General features: G+C 41.9%; 1 protein-coding gene across 3 annotated transcripts; it reads right to left on the bottom strand.

Moving 5' to 3' along the window:
* Positions 1-1,791: 1,791 nt before the first annotated feature.
* tnrc6b (trinucleotide repeat containing adaptor 6B) lies at positions 1,792-21,796 on the bottom strand (the record flags this gene model as incomplete). 3 transcript variants are annotated; one of them, XM_034200419.1, is given in 12 exon segments in its annotated part: positions 1,792-4,117; positions 5,889-6,028; positions 7,053-7,120; positions 7,408-7,623; positions 7,850-7,942; positions 8,363-8,506; positions 10,133-10,279; positions 12,752-12,919; positions 14,978-15,176; positions 16,903-17,016; positions 17,777-17,947; positions 21,671-21,796. In XM_034200419.1, coding segments are annotated over 12 exon segments (2,097 nt in total), but the record flags the coding sequence as incomplete, so codon positions are not given.
* Positions 21,797-22,144: the final 348 nt, after the last annotated feature.

Below are 22,144 nucleotides of genomic sequence, written 5' to 3' on the forward strand. Positions count from 1 at the left end.
CTTGATTACAACTATAAGGCGTTGCCTGGTTATAGGGGGTGGTTCAATTTACCCACTGGCTCAATTTACCCCCTTCTCCCCCAAGTACTTAGTCTGGAGCTAAACGTGGAGCCTTTGTTAGCTTAGCTTGCACTAGGCTAATTACGTCTGTTGGGCCTAAAAGTAGTTGCCATGACTATCTGTAAGTAAAAATAATAATTCATTTTATTTATCAAGCGCTTTATCAGGTGCTCAAAGACACTTTTAAGATGTAAAAAGATATGAAAAACGAGCTAATAAACATTTAAAAAATAATCACCATGATGTAGAGGTTAGCATACAAACCGCTTCCCTAGCTTAAATGCTAATAGCTAGTTTACTTTGTTTTCAAAACATTCAGTAAGAAATGTATTTTTTAACACACACCTAAACAAATATAAGTAGTCTTTCCTTTTTGCAATTATCTTACCTCAACAGGAGCATCCATTCTCTTCTTGAGAGCTCACTGGAAAATAAAATTACCGGTTAAATTGTGACAAGATGCAAGTAAGATACATCCGTGTAATTAACAATAATATATATTGTTTTTTAAACGCAAATATTATCATACATTACAGAGTATATAAATAATAAGCTTTCAATTATATTGTTTGTTATTTTTTAATTTTATATAAATATTTGTGTTAGTTACTCTGAATAATTACTTCCCAGATAAAGCCCAAAATAGTCTGCATGCAATTGGCTAAAGTTATAGGTTTTCGTAAGAAATGCTTAAAATGTCTCTCTCAACCCAGGTCAGTCGATGTTTGCAAACCTAAATGACTCTTTTCTACAGCAATACATCAGAGGACACCTTGAACTTGAGGGTTGCATCTCTTTTAGCCATTATAATTACTTCATTAGTCTTTTTAGCAGAATAAAACATGACCGTGTGACGCGATAAAAATCAGTGACTGCTTGAAAACGTATAATGCAGCATTCCCCCTCACGTGTTCTCGCACTATTAACAAGAATAAGTGAGATTTTAAAATATTTTCTTGGTCCAAGAAACACACTATAGTTGACCAAGTCACTGTGCTTTTCAGTATCTATGGAACAAAGCTGTTCAAATATATTTTAAGATCATGTTTAGTCATCTGATTCGTCTGTACATTGCCGTTTTAGTCTGCGTTCTTCCAGTTAGTGTCGACCGCAAAGGTAGTGTGAGTAGATCACATGGCATTTAAAAAAAATAGAAAGGGGTGTTACATTTACTGAATTATGAATATTGTTACATCAAGGCCGAAAATTAGGATGAGCACCAACGGTCAAAAATGTTTTTTTCCCTCCCCGAGCTGCCAGCGCATCCCCGATCTGGCGCCCTAGGCGAACCTCTATAACGCCAGTGCTACGGGCTGGCCCAAAAATGTAGTGAGTTGTATTGTGCCACACGGGTTCATGCAGTTATGAGGGGGCCTCACCTCCTCATCTTAAACTATTATGCGCTAATGCGGCGCAATTAGTGTAAACGCGCCACAGTTTATCCCCCCCCCCCCCCCCCCCCCCCGCGACACAGATTGGGCAGGGGCGGCCCTGTTATCAAAAGTAGCTACCAAGCTGAAAAAGTGTGGGCATCCCTGGCCTACAGCTATTTGTTTACGTGTTTAAAAAAGCACCAGAAGCTTATATATACACACATCTAAGTTGTTCGTGCCCCACCACTTTTTTACATATAAAAACACCACGGATTAAATCATTAATTTAACCTGAAACAGCAACGGTAAATCTATGAATAGCATCCAGTAGGTAAACAAAAAACAAACCACCACAGACTTCAATTCAACCTTTATTATCTTGTTCTTTTCTGCTTTAAATTAATTTCCTCTCCTTTTTGTAACATCTGAAATAAATGAAAACATTCTGAACAGAAGTGATAATAAAGACTGACTTAATTTAAATTGATACATAACAAAACAAAAACAAAACAGTAAAACATAACAGGTAATGTCTTTAACGTGTCTGTAAAACACTGTTCCAGCTCAGCTTGGTATGGTAGGATTTGGCATTTTTTAATAGAAATGCCTTCAGTTGGTTACTTCGTCTTAAAAACAAAATATTCATTTATTGCAATTGGCAAAAAAAAAAAAAAAATACAAACAGGAACGAAATGCTGCTAAAAAAATACACGAAAACTTAAGAGACATAATTATGCAATAGTGCCAATGTTTTTGAACTTTTTAGCTATTACAATATCCAAACAGTCGAGCACATGTACACACACTCGCTCACGCACGCACACACACACACACACACACACACACACACACACACACACACACACACTTTCTCTCAAATGTAAGCGGTCAGATTAATTCACTTCCCTGACTGGAGCAGATAAGTGTTCAAGAGCACGCACACACACGCAGACATACACACACACACACACACACACACACACACATTTCTCATGAATCTCTCATGGACAAGAAAGAAAAAAAACATTCAACATTGTAGCAATAACACACACACTCCCGATATCATCATTATCTTCATCACATCCTCCTCCATTCGGTCATACTGTCATCACTCCTTTCATGCACACACAGGCAGGCAGGAGGGCACCTTGTACAGCGAGTAAATAAGTGATCGCAGTCATCGTTAACATCATGATAATATATAATTATAACCAACTTGATTTCTCGAGTAAGAAAAAATACAATAGCGAGGTCAGTGTTTGAAGGGCAAACAAAAAAGGAGGACATCTTTGAATTTCCACAACGTTTCTCACATTTTTCTTTTAAAACAGAAAATAAAAATTAACATCAACGAGGAGATACAATTTCGCTTGTCAAATATAAGAGCAGTGTGGAACTGATGAACGGTGTGAAGGCTGCTGACGTGGCCGCTGGTTTTGAGCCAAGGCCACTGCTGTTGTAACATTAAGTCGTCCTGTTTTGTAGCTCTGTTGGAAAAAGAATGGAGGGATCTGTGGAGGATGTGTCAACAACAAACCCAGAGGCATATAGTGCAAGTTTGGCTAATGTTGTTTCTGTTTTGATATTTTGTTTTTTTTTACCCTGGGTCCCATGTTGATGGCATATTTCCACCAAGGTGTCGGTACCTACTTACAAAAAGACGCTTTTCTTCTCTCTGCTGATCGTCCGTTTGACTCAGTAGTGTGGCGCTGTCCCCCCCCCCAAAAAAATCTCCTCTACAAACTCCAGATGCTTCCCCTCCAAACATGAGAACTTTGAAGAACGCCAGCCAGGTCTATGAGGGCTCAGTCTGCAAGTCTGACATTTTAGTTTTTTTGAGATTACATAGTAATACAAAAGAAAGTAAATTGTGGCACACTAAAAACAGCAATAGCTAAACTTGTACGACTCTGGCTGAGCCTGTCTACAGTGCATGCCTGAGTGATCGGGTCTCTGAGCGATGGGATTTGGAGTAAAAAGACCGAAGAGCTATCCAGTTACAGAGTTTAATGGATTTCCAAGTTCAAGTTTTACTGTTGTCTTCATTTAAAGTTAAAGCGGCTTAATGAATGTGTGTGTGTAGTTTGACTGCTGGGTGACCAATGTAGCTTTAATTTATGTCATCTCTAAGTGTAAATAAATACAGAGTGTGACATCACAACTTTAAAATGTGTCAGTCGGCCCCCCCTCCCAGCAGGTCCCCCGGCAGCAGGGAGGCGGGGCTGCCCATCTGGTGCCGATCCTCCAGGGCGGGGGTCCCCCAGAGACTGGTGCTGGGGTACCCCGGCCCGCTCATCCCCCCCCACAGACCCTGCCGCCCGGCCTCCACGCCTCCAGCCCCCCCCACCACGGTCCCATTGCTGCTCCACTGGGAGTAGACCCCCAAGCCGGGCCCCTGGGTGGAGGTCTGGTCCGAAGAGCTGCCTGTGCTGTCCAGACTCTGCCACCCGGAGCTGGAAGCCCCGCCTCCATTTCCTGCTGTTCCTCCTTCTCCTCCACTTCTATCGCAGCTTCCTCCGTTACCGTTGGCCCCCACAGCCGAGGAGGAGGAGGATGTGGGCCCGGAGCCTGAAGAGTTGGCGGGGTTTCCTCCTCCTCCTCCTGCCTGGGAATGTGCAATGTAGCGAGCCACGTCCTCCTCGCTCACAAACTCCGCCAAGATGGTGGTGTTACCCAGAACACACCTGATGTAAAGAGGAGAATCTGTCAGTATCTCTTTAGCGGGGATACAATTACTTCTGGACAATTCAAATGTGCAATTTACGCTGGGTTTTATAATACTTTATACCGTAAAGAAAATGTGATGGGATACAAATTCTTGTTTTTATGAGATTCTGCTTTCTTTTTATGTAAAGATTAAATAGATTTACTTGTTGCCAGACTCAGTATCATGAATATGGCTTGAATAGATTAATGTTTTAACGACATGTATAGCAGTTAATAGCTTGAAATTCACTCAAACTTTAATTACAGTGCTTCCCACAAGACTCTCTCTCCAATTCACTGCACTTATGGCGCATTTCCACTACAGCGCGGAGTGCGGTTTAAGCGTGCCGTGCCCGGCCCGTTTTTGGTTGCGTTTCCACTTGGCGTAGTTCCGGCTAGCGGGTACTTTTTCACAGTTTTCTGGCTCTCCAAAATCCAGGTTCTTTCCGGGCCAACAACCGGGCTGAATATGCTAAACTAGTGAGAGAATCGCTGGCAAGGGGGCTACAACTACAACAAAATGAACATATATACCGTGATTTAATTGTAATACACGTTTCTAAATGATGCCGAAGTAACAACATACTGATACCGGTTAGTAAAAACCAGGAATTAATGCTTTGACAAGTCTGCAGACAGACGGCAGGCGAAAAACCATTTAAAATGCGTGTTTTCTGAATGGAGCTAACGCAGTATATGCTCCGACCGTCCACACTCACAACAACGACCTATACAGACATAAATAAACCAGCGACTGTATTCTCCATGACACAGGCAGTCTGTGGTTTGTACTTGTTTAACTTGTGTCTAGTTTCTGAACAGATATGAGGAGCTGTGAGCTCTGAGGGCTAACAGCTAACGGCTGATGTTGGTTTTGTGGTTCGCATTGAAGATGACGTCACGGCTCCGCCTACACTGCGTTACTATAGTTACTGCCCCAGTTCCTAAACTGTAATGGAAACGCAGCATAAAGTGAGCCTGGCCTAACTGTTAGGGAATAATTCTAAGTCCTTTACTCCTAAGATATCTAACCTTTTTGCCCTTTGACGTTTATGACCAACCCTGACTCTGTTATCTCCCTTAAGGAATGTGCTGCTCCAGCTATATGTTGATATTCCCAGTTTATGACCGGGCAACTCTCGGTCACAAATGGTTTATGGTTGTGAGAACGCTGGAACACTTCCTTCTCGGTGTTTGTGGACTCCAAGGTGTAATCTTCGAGGCCATGAGGGTCAGGCAAGTGATTCAGTGTCCCCAGATGTTTAGGCTATCTCTAGTGTTCCCAGATGTTTAGTTTATCTCCCCCACTATGTTGATTACTCTCTGTGAACCTATTAAAAGGTCTAGAAAAAGAAAGGCGCTTCAGAATTGACGTGGCAACTCTCCCGGGCAGTCAGAACCTCTGGCTGCTGTGACTTGTGATGTGAATCCTCCGGCCGATACTCGTAATAAACATCAGTGTTTGACATCAAAGCTCCAACTCTCCTCGTGTCTCTCTGAGTCCTGACTCTCCATTGCTACAGAAGTTTCCCTTACACTAACGAGGCCAAACTATACCGTACTAAGCCGTGCGAGGCCCTGCAGTGGAAATGCGCCATTAGCTGTGTGTAATCTGGACATTGTGAAAGCCCTACTCCGATATGTACAAATATTTATTAGGGATTTTAAGAGGATACTAGTTCCAATTCGACCATTTAGACGAGAGAGTGAAAATATGAAGATGTCACTAAGAAATGACTGTAGTCTTACATGTGGAGTGCGCTCTGTGCCTTGGCCGCCTCCTGTTTGGAGCCGTAGCGAATCAGAGCGGTGCCCTGCGTCAGGCCGAGGTGAAAGGTCAGCAGAGGGCCGTGCTGCATGCAGATGGTCCGCAGAGTGGAGCCGTCAATCTGGAGGAAACACAAGATGGACAAGGAGAACTTAAATGGAAGAACGATGGGTCAAGGTTGACAAAATTCAGAGCATTTCAAAATGTGTACTGCCCATTTATGATTGGTTCACAAAACAAACAAAAAACATTGGTTATCGCTTATACTTCATAGGGTTTCAGCGAATTAGCGGATATCGGCGCAGAGACTTCTTTTGGAGTTGGATAACACATTTATTATCAGGGTTATGGACTAACTTTAAGCTACATTTTCATTGCCCAAGAGTTCAGGAATTTAATTTTGCTCGCACAGAAGTCTCGGCAGTTGTTTTTGGAAAGTGTGAGTGTGTGGTGTGGGTGTGTGAGTGAGTGTGTGAGTAAGTGTGAGTGTGTGTGTGTGAGTAAGTGTGAGTGTGTGTGTGTGAGTGAGTGTGTGTGTGTGAGTGTGAGTGTGTGTGTGTGAGAGTGAGTGTGTGTGTGTGTGTGAGTGTGTGTGTGAGTAAGTGTGAGTGAGTGTGTGTGTGTGAGTGTGTGTGTGAGAGTGAGTGTGTGTGTGTGTGTGAGTGAGTGTGTGTGTGAGTAAGTGTGAGTGTGTGTGAGTGAGTGTGTGTGTGTGAGTAAGTGTGAGTGTGAATGAGTGAGAGTGTGTGAGAGTGTGTGTGTGTGAGAGTGTGTGTGTGTGAGAGTGAGTGTGAGTGTGTGTGTGTGAGAGTGAGTGTGAGTGTGTGTGTGTGTGTGTGTGAGAGTGAGTGAGAGTGTGTGTGTGAGTAAGTGAGAGTGTGTGTGTGTGAGAGTGTGTGTGTGTGAGAGTGAGTGTGAGTGTGTGTGTGTGGTGTGTGTGTGAGTACGTGTGTGTGTGTGTGAGAGAGTTTCAGCTATTATTGGCAGCTTAGCCGTGTGGAGAGGGAGATGCTATGTGTTCCCCTAAGTGTTCTGTGCTGCAGCTTAGCCCCGATATATTTGATTCCCTGTCTTATGTAATATAATTTGTGGAACCAAATAAAGTATTCAAGTGTGAGTGAGTGTGAGTGTGTGTGTGTATTTACCTGCGGTGTGAGGTTGCTGAGCACCAACCAGCAGCTTTCACGGGAGCTGCCGTCACTCCAGGTCGAGGCTGCAGACGGAAAAAAGGACCAAACAGGAAAAAAAATATGAATGAGAGTTTTCCACATTCCCTGTAAACACATCAGGTTTCCCTCTCGGCTTCTCAAATGTAATAAATATTGAATGACTTTCCCTGGTGCTTCCCTTAGGGCTTTTTCGACTCTTACAAATCAAAATCAAAGCGCTGTGTTCTTTCCTACAGTTGTCTTACCTCCTGCGAACATTTTAAATCAGATGAATGTTTCAACAAGCAAGGGACAACGTGAAATAAACATGTTAAAAGCGTGGGGACATTACCAGTGGAACTCGAGCTGCCGCCCCAGCCGCGGCCCGCCAGGCGAGGAGCTCCTCCGGACCAGGGGGAAGGCGATGGCTGCTTTTGGCTGGCGAGGCCTGGAGGTATGCGGGACATCTGGGACATCTGGGACATCTGGCTGCTGCCACGGTTAGCTTTCCAGGACTTGTGTCCGATGGGCTCTGGGGGCCAGCTGGTCTTGTAGTCTGTGTACTTTGCTGCTGGGGAACAGAAAAGTCAATGAGGCTCTGCAGGAGTTTCATACTGGTAGTGAGATACAGCAGGTACAACAACAACAACAACAACAACAACAAAAAGGACTTGGAATCCAGATGACCATTCAACAGTTAGGAAAATGACAGCGAAGCAAACAAGTATAAGAAAAAGCCTAGGAATGAGTGTGTGTGTGTGTGTGTGTGTGTGTGTGTGTGTGTGTGTGGTTACCTGAGTTGTGTGCGTTGTTGAGGGGACTGTCTGAGGCACTGTAGGGCCAGGCACCAGGTGAAGGCAGCAAGGTGTTGAGGGGAGGGGTGGAATCTTCAAACACAGACACACCAACTTTGTTAGCAACTAATTCATAACAAACAATAAAATCAAGAAGCTAAACCACCTATCTGGTAGATATGGTGTAATCATAATCCCATTGACATCAGGACGGCAGATAGCTTGCACATCTTCCAGCGCAAACTGAAAACTCATCTCTTTCGACTCCACTTCGAGCGTTAGAACTATTAACAAAGCACTTATACACTAATAAAGGACTGGCTTACCTAAAGCCAGTTGAGTAGCACTTGAAATGTTTGGCTCTATGAAACCTGATGTACTTATATGATTCTGTTTTCTTCAAGGTTGTGTCTTCCTGGTCGAATGTACTTATTGTAAGTCGCTTTGGATAAAAGCGTCAGCTAAATGCAATGTAATGTAATGTAATGAAAACAAAGGCAGTTAAATGCTCACCAGTATTGTCTTGTAACAACTGGTGCTCACTATCATTGAGGTTGGGGGACACTGCATTTCCCATCATGCTCCCTGGGGTCATGTAGGGGTCAGAGTCAGGGTCGACCCGGTCGATCCCTTTCCAGGGAACACCCGGCTGAAACTCTGGAGAAGAAACAAGTGGTCCATTAAAGACAGTTTTTACAAAGCAGGAAAACCATTACCTTGTTCTGGATGCCAAAACACAACAACAACAAAACTATAAAATGCAAAAGTACCCAAAGCAGAACATTTAAATACCCAACATTTTTTTAAATAAATTGGAAAATAAGTTATATGTTTTAAGATGGTAATGATTTATTTCTCAGTAAGTAATTCATCTTTCAGCTATTGCTTTATTAACCTGTTGAGCCCAGAGCCTGTTTTTCAGGTCTCAGGCTCGAAAATGACATTCCCAGAACAAATGACCATATCTTCACTTCTAAAAAGGGTTAAATTAATAATCTTTGTTCTCAAAGCAAGGATAAACCTGTGAGTTGGATGTAGAAAAGTCAGAATCAATATGGATGTTTTTTATTTTAAAGTAAATTCAGATTGAACATAGTAAAAAAAAATAAAATGATTGTGTCCGTCCAAAAAAAACAACATTACTTATAGTGAAAAGCACCCTTGAATGATGGTTTAGTAGACTAAAAGCTTTAGGAATCCAAACTACAACATATAATAAGTACCCTGTATCAAGATTGATGCAAAACAAGTGACATTTGACCTTTTTAGAGAGATTTAGCAAAAAAAAAACACTTCTGGGGTCATTTGGATGGATTTTCCATATCTCTGGCCCCCCTCGGTCGATTTTGATGATTGACACCTCTTTCTAACCGTTAGAGCCAATAGAATCGAGGGGAAGTTCCTAAAATCCATCTAAACATTACCCGTTGGTGAATGAGTGATGCGTAGCCAGAATGCCCAAAACCGGAAGCTTTGGTAGCTCTCATAGCAACTATATATGAAAACTCAGTTTTTGCCATAAATATGAAGATGGATGATCAGTAATCATTTCAAAGTGACACAGACACATTGGATTAACCTTCAGCAGCGTCTTTATGCGTTTTAATGCCATTGAATAGAATTTTTGATCAGAAAACAGCAAAGGTAAGACGTATTTGCCAATTTGGCTCCGTAAAGCTAAGTTGTGTGTTGTCTGGTTTCGCCTTCGCTGCCCTGCCTTATACCATTATAATCTGTGGAATCCCAGCTTTCATTTGATATCTTGTTTGTGCAGAACCGATGAAGTATACAACATTTCTACCGTGAGTTCTGTGCTAAGTGTGTTAGCATTTTTTCGCACAGGGCTAATTCAGAGGCTTGGTATTACCCTTGTGTTTCGTTTTGCTAAAAATGGTTAATATTGTCTGATAGCGGAGTTTCTTCCTGTTAAGTGGGTATGACACATTAATAGTTTGTTAAATGTTAAGAAGCCCTCAGACGCCGTTTCTTGCAAGATGTGGCGTTTTGCCCCCGGTACCTGGTTAACTGTCGAATTAAATAGAAAAACACATCATATTTTTAAAAACGAAGTAAAAAAAGTACCTACGAAAAGAGAATACTTTTAAATCAGCACTAAATTACAGTACTTGAGTACATATACTTAGTTACATTGCACCACTGCATAAACCATTATGTGGCACATGACCTAGAAATGGCCGATGAATTAGTCCATCTCTACTTATGTCTTAACCTTGTGGGATTCTTTATCGTAGGTTATCTCTTTGACTTTAAAAAGTCACTCACCAGGGGGCCAGCTGGGCGTGGGGGGGGGCTTTGGGCCCATCTTGTTGCCAGGGGTGCGATGCCAGTTGTCTCCCAGCCCATCTCCAACCATCATATCGTACTGAGAGTAAGGAGAGCCCCCCGGCATCTTCATAGGAGTGACGGGACCTGCAGGGTGATGATAATGTATGACACATCACTGAACAACAGATGGTTGTATATCACATTAATATGTGACTTCACATCTAACCCCCATTAACACAATCTGCCTCAGCGTGGCTTCACTCCAGCTCTTATCAAAACACATTAAAGGTCCCCTATTATACTGTTTTACATCAATATATTATAGGTCTCAGATATATACAAAACATGTCTCTGTTTGGCTGAAACACCAAACAGATCATTACCCATAATCCCCTCTGTTTTAGCCCTGTTTCCAAAGTGCTGATTCTCTGTCTGTTACTTTAGATGAAAATAAGGAGCCCCTCCCCACGCCCCTCTGAGAGACATTTGGTTACAAAGAACTCAATGGTGCTCTAGGAGGAGATTCAGGTGATAAGGGGGGGGGGGGGGTTACCTTGGTTGCTGATTGGCTAATGGTTACACAAGACAACACATCGTTATGACATCATAAAGTGGACCAAATCTGATCAGCTCATTTTCAGACAGGTTTTTATAGAAATGGATCAAAAAGAGAGAAAATCTTTGTTCCTGAAACTTTCAGAGTCTCTTTCCACAGAGGGGACACATGTTGATGTAGAAGAGACATGAAGAAGAGGGGACACATGTTGATGTAGAAGAGACATGAAGAAGAGGGGACACATGTTGATGTAGGAGAGACATGAAGAAGAGGGGACACATGTTGATGTAGAAGAGACATGAAGAAGAGGGGACACATGTTGATGTAGAAGAGACATGAAGAAGAGGGGACACATGTTGATGTAGAAGAGACATGAAGAAGAGGGGACACATGTTGATGTAGAAGAGACATGAAGAAGAGAGGACACATGTTGATGTAGAAGAGACATGAAGAAGAGGGGACACATGTTGATGTAGAAGAAACATGAAGAAGAGGGGACACATGTTGATGTAGAAGAGACATGAAGAAGAGGGGACACATGTTGATGTAGAAGAGACATGAAGAAGAGGGGACACATGTTGATGTAGAAGAGACATGAAGAAGAGGGGACACATGTTGATGTAGAAGAGACATGAAGAAGAGGGGACACATGTTGATGTAGAAGAGACATGAAGAAGAGGGAGACACATGTTGATGAAGAAGAGACATGAAGAAGAGGGGACACATGTTGATGTAGAAGAGACATGAAGAAGAGGGGACACATGTTGATGTAGAAGAGACATGAAGAAAGGGGACACATGTTGATGTAGAAGAGACATGAAGAAGAGGGGACACATGTTGATGTAGAAGAGACATGAAGAAGAGGGGACACATGTTGATGTAGAAGAGACATGAAGAAGAGGGGACACATGTTGATGTAGAAGAGACATGAAGAAGAGGGGACACATGTTGATGTAGAAGAGACATGAAGAAGAGGGGGACACATGTTGATGTAGAAGAGACATGAAGAAGAGGGGACACATGTTGATGTAGAAGAGACATGAAGAAGAGGGGACACCATGTTGATGTAGAAGAGACATGAAGAAGAGGGGACACATGTTGATGTATGAAGAGACATGAAGAAGAGGGGACACATGTTGATGTAGAAGAGACATGAAGAAGAGGGGACACATGTTGATGTAGAAGAGACATGAAGGAGAGGGGGACACATGTTGATGTAGAAGAGACATGAAGAAGAGGGGACACATGTTGATGAGAAGAGACATGAAGAGAGGGGACACATGTGTTGATGTAAAGAGACAGGAAGAAGAGGGGACACATGTTGATGTAGAAGAGACATGAAGAAGAGGGGACACATGTTGATGTAGAAGAGACATGGAAGAAGAGGGGACACATGTTGATGTAGAAGAGACATGGAAGAAGAGGGGACACATGTTGATGTAGAAGAGACATGAAGAAGAGGGGACAACATGTTGATGTAGAAGAGACATGAAGAAGAGGGGACACATGTTGATGTAGAAGAGACATGAAGAGAGGGGACACATGTTGATGTAGAAGAGACATGAAGAAGAGGGGACACATGTTGATGTAGAAGAGACATGAAGAAGAGGGGACACATGTTGATGTAGAAGAGACATGAAGAAGAGGGGACACATGTTGATGTAGAAGAGACATGGAGAAGAGGGACACATGTTGATGTAGAAGAGACATGAAGAAGAGGGGACACATGTTGATGTAGAAGAGACATGAAGAAGAGGGGACACATGTTGATGTAGAAGAGACATGAAGAAGAGGGGACACATGTTGATGTAGAAGAGACATGAAGAAGATGGGACACATGTTGATGTAGAAGAGACATGGAGAAGAGGGGACACATGTTGATGTAGAAGAGACATGAAGAAGATGGGACACATGTTGATGTAGAAGAGACATGAAGAAGAGGGGACACATGTTGATGTAGAAGAGACATGAAGAAGATGGGACACATGTTGATGTAGAAGAGACATGAAGAAGTGGATTTTGCATAATAGGTTCCCTTTAAATATAGAGGGGAATCTCACCGTTTTTGTGGAATGCGTTCTCAGGGGAGGAGGTGTCCGGGGACGAGTGGCCCTCCATCATCCATTTGAAGCGTGACTGCTGGATCCCGAGGTCCTTCATGCCCCCCGGACCCCCCACAGAGGAGCCGCCCATGTCCAGACCCGGGAGGTTCACCCCAGAACCAAACCCTGCTCACAAAGACACACATAAGAACAGAGGGTTATTTTCAGAGGTGGGAAGTAGTGGAGTACAAATACTTTGTTACTGTACTTAAGTAGATTTTTCTGGTATCAGTATTTGACTCCACTACTTATTTTTCTGACGACTTTTTACTTTGACTTCTTACATGTTGAACTCAAATACCTGTACTTTCTACTTCTTACATGTTGAACCCAAATACCTGTACTTTCTACTTCTTACATGTTGAACTCAAATACCTGTACTTTCTACTTCTTACATGTTGAACCTCAAATACCTGTACTTTCTACTTCTTACATGTTGAACACAAATACCTGTACTTTCTACTTCTTACATGTTGAACTCAAATACCTGTACTTTCTACTTCTTACATGTTGAACTCAAATACCTGTACTTTCTACTTCTTACATGTTGAACTCAAATACCTGTACTTTCTACTTCTTACATGTGTACCTCAAATACCTGTACTTTCTACTTCTTACATGTTGAACACAAATACCTGTACTTTCTACTTCTTACATGTTGAACATCAAATACCTGTACTTTCTACTTCTTACATGTTGAACTCAAAACCTGTACTTTCTACTTCTTACATGTTGAACTCAATACCTGTACTTTCTACTTCTTACATGTTGAAACTCCAAATACCTGTACTGTTCTACTTCTTACATTTTGAACCCAAATACCTTGTACTTTCTACTTCTTACATGTTGAACCCAAACTACCTGTACTTTCTACTTCTTACATGTTGAAACTCAAATACCTGTACTTTTCTACTTCTTACATGTTGTAACCAAATACCTGTACTTCTACTTATTACATTTGACCAATACCTGTACTTTCTACTTCTTACATGTTGAACTCAAATACCTGTCTTACTTTCTCATCTTACATGTTGAACTCAAATACCTGTACTTTCTACTTCTTACATGTGGAACTCAAATACCTGTACTTTCTACTTCTTACATGTGAACTCAAATACTGTACTTTCTACTTCTTACATGTTGAACACAAATTACCTGTACTTTATACTTCTTACATGTTGAACACAAATAACCTGTACTTTCTACTTCTTACATGTTGAACTCAAATACCTGTACTTTCTACTTCTTACATGTTGAACTCCAAATACCTGTACTTTCTACTTCTTACATGTTGAACCCAAATACCTGTACTTTCTACTTCTTACATGTTGAACTCAAATACCTGTACTTCTACTTCTTACATGTTGAACTCAAATACCTGTACTTTCTACTTCTTACATGTTGAACTCAAATACCAGTACTTTCTACTTCTTACATGTTGAACTCAAATACCTGTACTTTCTACTTCTCACATGTTGAACTCAAATACCTGTACTTTCTACTTCTTACATGTTGAACTCAAATACCTATACTTTCTACTTCTTACATGTTGAACTCAAATACCTGTACTTTCTACTTCTTACATGTTGAACACAAATACCTGTACTTTCTACTTCTACATGTTGAAACTCAAATACCTGTACTTTCTACTTCTCATCATTTTCCAAACAGCTGGTTCCTTTAGTCTGAATGTGTGTTTGATGCGTGATCATTATTCTTTAGAGTCATTGCGTGCCTATTGATTTGAACACGATCCGTGTATCCATCATTTCCTGGTCTTCTCTAAAGAAGAGGGACCAATGGAAACGTTGTCATGTTGCCGTTGTTCAGCATGGAAACATTCATTAGCTAACAATGACATTATTGTTCTATTAATATAAAGGGAGGTCAGGTACTCTTTAAAGCAGCTGCTAGTTATGGGTACTTTTTACTGAAGGACACTTAAGTATCACACATTGCACCTTTAATATCTAGAAAAGGGCAAAGACAATACATTCAATTTTTACAAGGTAGAGTAAGGTACGTTTATTTTTATAGCACATTTTCAGACATGAAGTTAAGGCTATAATTGTTAATAAAATCATTAATTAAAAGTGACTTGACTGACGAAGACCTGACATTTTAAAACAGCTAAGTGCACTACGTTCTCTAAACAATAAAAACGGTCTGTAAATCAGCACTCACCGGAATAAGGGCCGAGGTTTTTCTGGTGCAGGTCAGCCACGGATGCAGCGAGGCCAGGATGGGGCAGGGAGTCGGCCCCGGGCAGTTTGGGACCGCCAACCCCACCGTGATGGGACGGGGAGAGTTTGGAGCTGCTGCCTAAACCTCCGGCCTGCTGCTGCTGCCTCTGCTGCTGCAACACCGCCATGATCCGGGCCAGCTGAGAGGACACGACAAAAGCAAGTCAGCAGCTGGAAGGAGCAAGTTGAGAGCTGGTAGAGGAGTGAGTTTATCACCGCAATAAACCGTTTTTGTTGTTGTTTGTACATAATGGAGAAAACAAAACAGAAATATCACATTGTTCTTGTGCAGGGTCTGTGCAGGAATCCTGAAGTCAAATGTAATAATTCCTTTTAAGACCTTTTTTAAGACCCTTTCCATACACTTTAAGACCTCATCGCCACTTCGAGTTTTAACCGGTTGGCGACACACTTTACCTCACATTGACTATATTCAGTATCGATTGTCCTTCCTCCTTATCTTCCAACCATTTGGACGCAGACTTGCATTTCCCCATAACGATGTTGTTTAACAACCGGCGTAAACGGACCTTCGCGCGCTATCAAGCAGTGAGCGTGCGATGTCCTGTTCTGATGACGTCAAACCCAACGGGATGCCATCAATAAACTACACAGAATCACACTACACACCTACGCCATGATTACATTCAGGCAGACTGTAGAATACAACCTCTTTGGACCATTTATATACTTATTGAAAACAAGCTACAAATGTCATACCTTGGAAAATGCCGTTTAATACTTTTTAATAGCCTTAATTTTCGCTAAATTGATTTATCAACTTTTAATACTTTTTAAGACCCCGCGGACCCCCTGCTGTGGCTTTTTCTTGGCTTATAACAATGACAAGTACAAGATCATAAACAAAAGACAATGAAATAAATAAAATAAACATGAAACTGAAATTCAACAGTCATGGTTACAATTTGCATACAGATATATCGTGTAGTCTCCTGAAAAGCATATGCCGTAGCCTTTTTCCCACTGTGTCATAAATGATCAATTTCTTCCATTTACTCTAAAAAATATGTACTCTCATTCTAAGTTGACAAGTTATTTTTTCCATTATATATACCTCCACTGGTCTTTTGTAGGTGCAAAAAAAACATATTTAATAAGCCGTATTACATTTGCTCTTAATTTATATTATTTAACTTCATATTCTGTTCTTGTACATATCTTTTTGCACTACTTTTTATTTTGTATTTTATTATATATGTTAATATCTCCGGGGTGGATTTAGCAACATGTAGTTCTCCATGTCCACTTGTTGCTGATGGTTGTGGTAGAGGAGCTGTAGATTTTGCACTAACATCTGTAGCATGGTCAGTAGCGTCTGGAGCACGAACGTAACCCTGTGATCCGCCATTGTTGTTGGCGAAACACATCAGCAGTGATGCGGGGGTGAGCAGCAGAGGTGGGGAGAGGCGGGGCTATGGCGTCATCGTTATCAGGAAAAGATCGTATAGGACGTACACACGGAGCCGGTTGGCCCCCCAGAGCGTTTCGTCCGCAGATCTACCCACCTTAGGAGCCGTTATCGTTATCCGCATTGGCATCGTGTGGACGAACCGGCTATACGATAGAGAACTGTAGCGGATACGACCTGCTTCGTCTCCGTGTGGACGGCGTCTAAATATGCTCATTGACATTGCATTTTATCTCGTTGCACTGTCATCGCTACTACCTCTGCTTTTACCACTCTTATTTATTTATTTGTGTCTATTTTTTACTGCAGTGAGAGTCGCCAAAGAAATGTCGTTGTACTTTGTATGATGACAATAAAAATATATTCTATTTCATTGCCATTTCTACACTGTAGCTTTGTGCATATGACAATACAACCTTTGAATCTTTGAATCTTACCTGTTGAGGGTCAGCCTGCTGCCGCACATTTGGTGGGAACTTCCTCTGGTTCTGCAGCAGCTGCTGTTGCTGCTGTTGAGGCTGCTGCTGCTGCTGGAGGAGGAGCTGACAGGCCTGAACAAACACGGACAAAACGATACAAGATGAGTGAGATTCAACAGAGATACAAAATCTACATTTTAAGACGTTCAATGACAGACCCACGTTGCATTTGTTTGGCTCCACTGGGAGGAAATAATTAAATCTGAATATGTGGGTGCCGAGTCAGAGCTCACAAGAATGCAATTGTATCTTCAAACGTGTGCAGATGGTGTGCCCACATGGTTGCAGCTGTCGTGAATTTCTGCTTGTTTTATTTTATTTTAACCAGGAATTTTTCTATTGAGATTCTGTATCTTTATTACTAAGTCTACACGTTTTATTTGACACATTTATTTAGTTTTTCAGGGCATGTAGGAAAACTATTGTGGCCTTTTAGCCAGACTGCTGTCATTTATTGTGGAAACAAATTAGTTTGGGTTTCATTTAAACGAATGTACTTGTATGATTTTTGCTATTCTGAATTTGTATCTATAATATTTATTGCGCTTCATGAAGTCACTTTGGATAAAGTTAGCTTAATGAAATATAATGGAATTGGAGTCCTATTTAGCAAGTGCCAGAAAATATATATATAAACGAGTATGTGAATAAAAACACATATACGGTTATTATTGTTATATTAAAGATTTTTAAAACATCTTATTTGCTTTAATTCTTTGTGAAATTGCGATAATGCACAGGACTGAGAAATGACGTCATAATTCCTCCCTTTATCCCGGACTCAGCAGACCTCTGCCGTGACTCAGAGAGATGTATAAGTGCTGATTCTCACCAGCTGGAACTGGATGTGCGGAGGGTAGATGCTGCTGAGCATGGCAATATGCTGGGGGGACAGCTGTGGAGGGAACACACCTCCCCCGACCCCCCCCACTCCTCCCACGCCGCCAACACCCCCCACACTGCCGGTGGGAGGCGGCATCTGCTTTAGCACGGAGCCTGGCACCTGGAGACAGAAACGAGGCACACCTGTTACTACAGAAAGGCCTCAGTGCTGTAACCACTAGCGAACACATTAACTTAGCGCTCCCACCTCCCGATTAGCATTGATTCTCCTTCATGTTCTCATTAACTGTTGTTAACAAGTGCCTCGACCCCCGTGAGTGAATGAAATTGATCCAATTCCTGGAAAAATATGTGTTTCACTTTGTATTCTTTGAAAGTAAATGTGTAAACGTGATCAATGTATTCCTGCAGAGAGATTATGCACTCGTGGGACCGCACTGACTAACACACACACTACTTTACGCAGAGACGAAACGGGTTGTATCCGCATATATATATATATATATATATATATATTAGGGCTGTCAAGTTAACGCAAAAAAAAATGAACGCCACTAATTATTTAACGCGATTAACGCATGTGTATTTTTTTTTCCGCGGCCGCCCCGTAGTTTCAGAGCGCATCGAGTTTAAAATACCATCTACAAGCTGATGCTGACAGCCCCGCTCCTGCCGCCCGCTTGTGGCAGACCACACTTCCACGCTCACCGGCAGGCACCGACTGGCCATTGGGAGGACCGGGAGGGTGTGTGTATGTGTGGCCCGAGCGAGCGAGAGAGAGACCTTACGTGCATTGTTGTTGTTAGCATCTGGTGCTAGCTAGCTGCGCTAACGGATAGATGGAGCTGTTTAAATGAAAACAGAGGAGCGACATTTCGCCACAACTGCGCCGAGCACTTGACTTTATGCAGGAAGCCAGACAGTGGGACATTGTACGAAAAGTCAGCACACTCAGCACGGATAGTGCGCAACATGATTGCAGCGTCCAGGCAGCTCCCGTTCGAGCATATGCCTTGAGTTGCACATCACACACACACACACACACACACACACACACACACACACACACACACACACACACCACACACACACACACACACACACACACACACACACACACACAACACACCACACACAACACACACACACACACACACACACACACACACACACACACACACACACACACACACACACACACACACACACACACACACAACACACACACACACACACACACACACACACACACACACACACACACACACACACACACACACACACACACACACACAGTATTGTATTATTGAATGAGAGAGGTTCCAGGTTGAATATTTGTCATTGTTCAAATGATAATAAACATTAGCATAAAGCATATTTGTCCACTCATATGTTGATAAGAGTATTAAAAACTTGAAAAATATTCCTCTAAGGTACATTTAGAACAGATAAAAAATGTGCGATTAATTTGCGATTAATCGCGATTAACTATTTTAATCGACTGACAGCCCTAATATATATACATTGAATTATTCAATTTGATAATATGTAATCATCTTAGGCATCACTCCCAAAAATAAATAAATAAATAAATGTATAAAAATATTCATAACTCATATTCGAATCATGAATCATTTAGAATAATGGTTCCCATCCCTAATCCGCTACAGTTCTCTATCGACGGTTCGTTCACACGAGGCCGTAACGGAACCGCGGAAATGGACCCCTCAAACGATAACGGTAGATCTGCGGACGAAACGCTCAGGGGCGCCAAACGACTCCATGTGTACGTCCTATACAATAATTTCCTGATAACGATGACGCCATAGACCGCCTCTCCCCACCTCTGCTGCTCACCCCCGCGTCATTGGTGATGTGTTTCGCCAACAACAACAACAATGGCGGATCACAGGGTTGCTTTCCTGCTCCAGACGCTACTGACCATGCTACAGATGTTAGTGCAGAATCTACAGCTCCTCTACCACAACCATCAGCAACAAGTGGACATGGAGAACTACATGAACTACATGTTGCTAAATCCACCGCGGAGAATAAACAGAAGGGCAACCATGGCAACCATCCTCGGGGGGTCTTCTTCGCTGCTTTTGGTGTATTTTGTGGCAGAAGTACAGCGCCACTTACAGGCCCGGCATATGTACTACAGCGTCTCCAGCGGGTCGAGCGGTCTCGTGTGGACGGACACGTTTCTTGAGCCGATACCGTGTGGACGAAATACTTTTTTGATATCGACATCGGTTCGTTTTCGTCTCCGTGTAAACGTGACCTAACACACACTGACTAATACACACACAGCCAGTAAGCTCACACAGACTCACACTATGTCAGAGAGTTCACAGCACTGACACAACAAGTGTGTGAAGAACGTAATCAAGCCCTTTGTAGGATCTGTATTTACTGTGTTAATCACAATAGAAGCCAATTTACAAATGACAGCTTCTCCGTCAACACTTCCCACTTTAAAATTAGTAAATCTGAACTGCCCCAACTATATAGATGTAAAAGATGATCATAACAAGAGGAGCCGCAGGAATAGTGGCATTGCAACAAGTTTAACTAATGTCCATGTTGCAAGTTATTTAAATGGGTTACTTAGCAGAAAAATAAAACTGTGAAGATGACTCGCATAAAACCAACGCTGCTGAACACTGACAGTCAACCCACAAACTTCCTGTGTCAATGTGTGTGAAACACGCAGAGCTGAGAAGAACTCTGATCACAGAATAAAAGAGATGCAGCAATTGCAGTTTTCTTGGAATGATTGTGATTTATTTTCGTCAGACCGACAGAACCTGACTTTATTCTAATCTATAATTGACAGCAAAGGTGTGACTATTATGTTATATTTGATACATTAAAATATATTTAATTCCCCCCCCGCCCCCCTGATGGATTAAATCAGTACTAAAATATTCTGCACGTTGCTTTTTGGAGACAAAGTAACTAAGAAGATGTCTGACAAGAAATTCCCCCTAGTCAGCAAATGTTTGTGTGCACAGTAGGAATGTAACGATACCAAAAACTCACGGTACGATAATATCGCGATAAAAAGTCCACGGTACGATATTTATCGCGATATTGAAAAAAAAAGAAAAAAAGTATATTATTATTTTCTTTATTAAATAATAAATCTGATTTGTACAGCATTTTAGTAGATAGTACTATTTAAAAGTGTCAACAATATAATAAATCAGACCCTGCAATAGAATAAATCAAGTTTCAATTTAGTTTTTCAAGTAACTCTAACTCACTCACTCAGCGTCATCAAGGTTATCTTTTAGGAATATGAGCATGTCCACATTTCCAGGTAGAAGCTGGGATGTTTGGGCGTTTACAAAATCCCTGCTGTGGAAAAAACTCTCTTGCTTGGTACTGATGTTGCTGGGACAGAGAGATATGCTTTGGCCATGGGTGACAGCAGTGGGTCAAACTGTGCATTGTCTCTCCACCACTTCAAAAACAATACAGTTTTTGCCAAGAAGATGAGGCTTATTGACAGAGATATAAATATACTGTTGGTACTTGTCCATGTCTCTAGGTATGTAGCCCTGTAAATACGATGTCCTTTTGTGTTCTGTCGTTTTATGTTCATGTTGTAACCTACTTGCTGCCATGTTGGACAGGTCTCCCTTGAAAAAGAGATCGATGATCTCAATGGGACCACCTGGTTAAATAAAGGTTATAAAAAAAATATTTAAAAAAAAATCGCGGTCGACTTTGTCAATCTCACGACGGTATTGAGACATTTCTTTACCGCGATATCGCAATATTAGATATATCGTTACATCCCTAGTGCACAGTATAAACATCTGCATTTGTGTGTCAAAAAAAGTGATCTCTGAATAAAAAGGTAAAGCATCAGTACCTGAGGTGACAGGAACTGATGAGGCACTTGCGCTCTTATCCCTGGGGACTGGTTTAAGGGTGGGACACTTGGCGGGTGTCTTGACTGAGCCATCCCTCCGCTGTTGCCAAAGATACTGTGACCGCCCTGAGATCCAAGATGGAAAATTAGACCATGAGAGGACCCATAGCAGTGGAGAAATATACATCACAAGACGTACAGATGACACAGAACACAACGACAATTAAGGGGTTTGATAGAGTGGTGCAGGGATTACGTATTTGTGTAGGCAGACTCAGAAGTAAGCATCGCACTGGTTCCCCTGACAAAAGCAATGGGATTTTTCCAATGGATTTCAGAATATTGCAGAAAGTAAGATCTGCAAAATAACTAGGGGTGCACCGAATGGGAAATTCTTGGACGAAACCGATACCGAAAATAGGAAACAGTTGGCCGAAAACCGAATGCCGAAAATGATTAATAGAAATATATATA

This window comes from Gymnodraco acuticeps, unplaced genomic scaffold, assembly GCF_902827175.1.
Source record: "Gymnodraco acuticeps unplaced genomic scaffold, fGymAcu1.1, whole genome shotgun sequence".
Classification (NCBI taxonomy): domain Eukaryota; kingdom Metazoa; phylum Chordata; class Actinopteri; order Perciformes; family Bathydraconidae; genus Gymnodraco; species Gymnodraco acuticeps.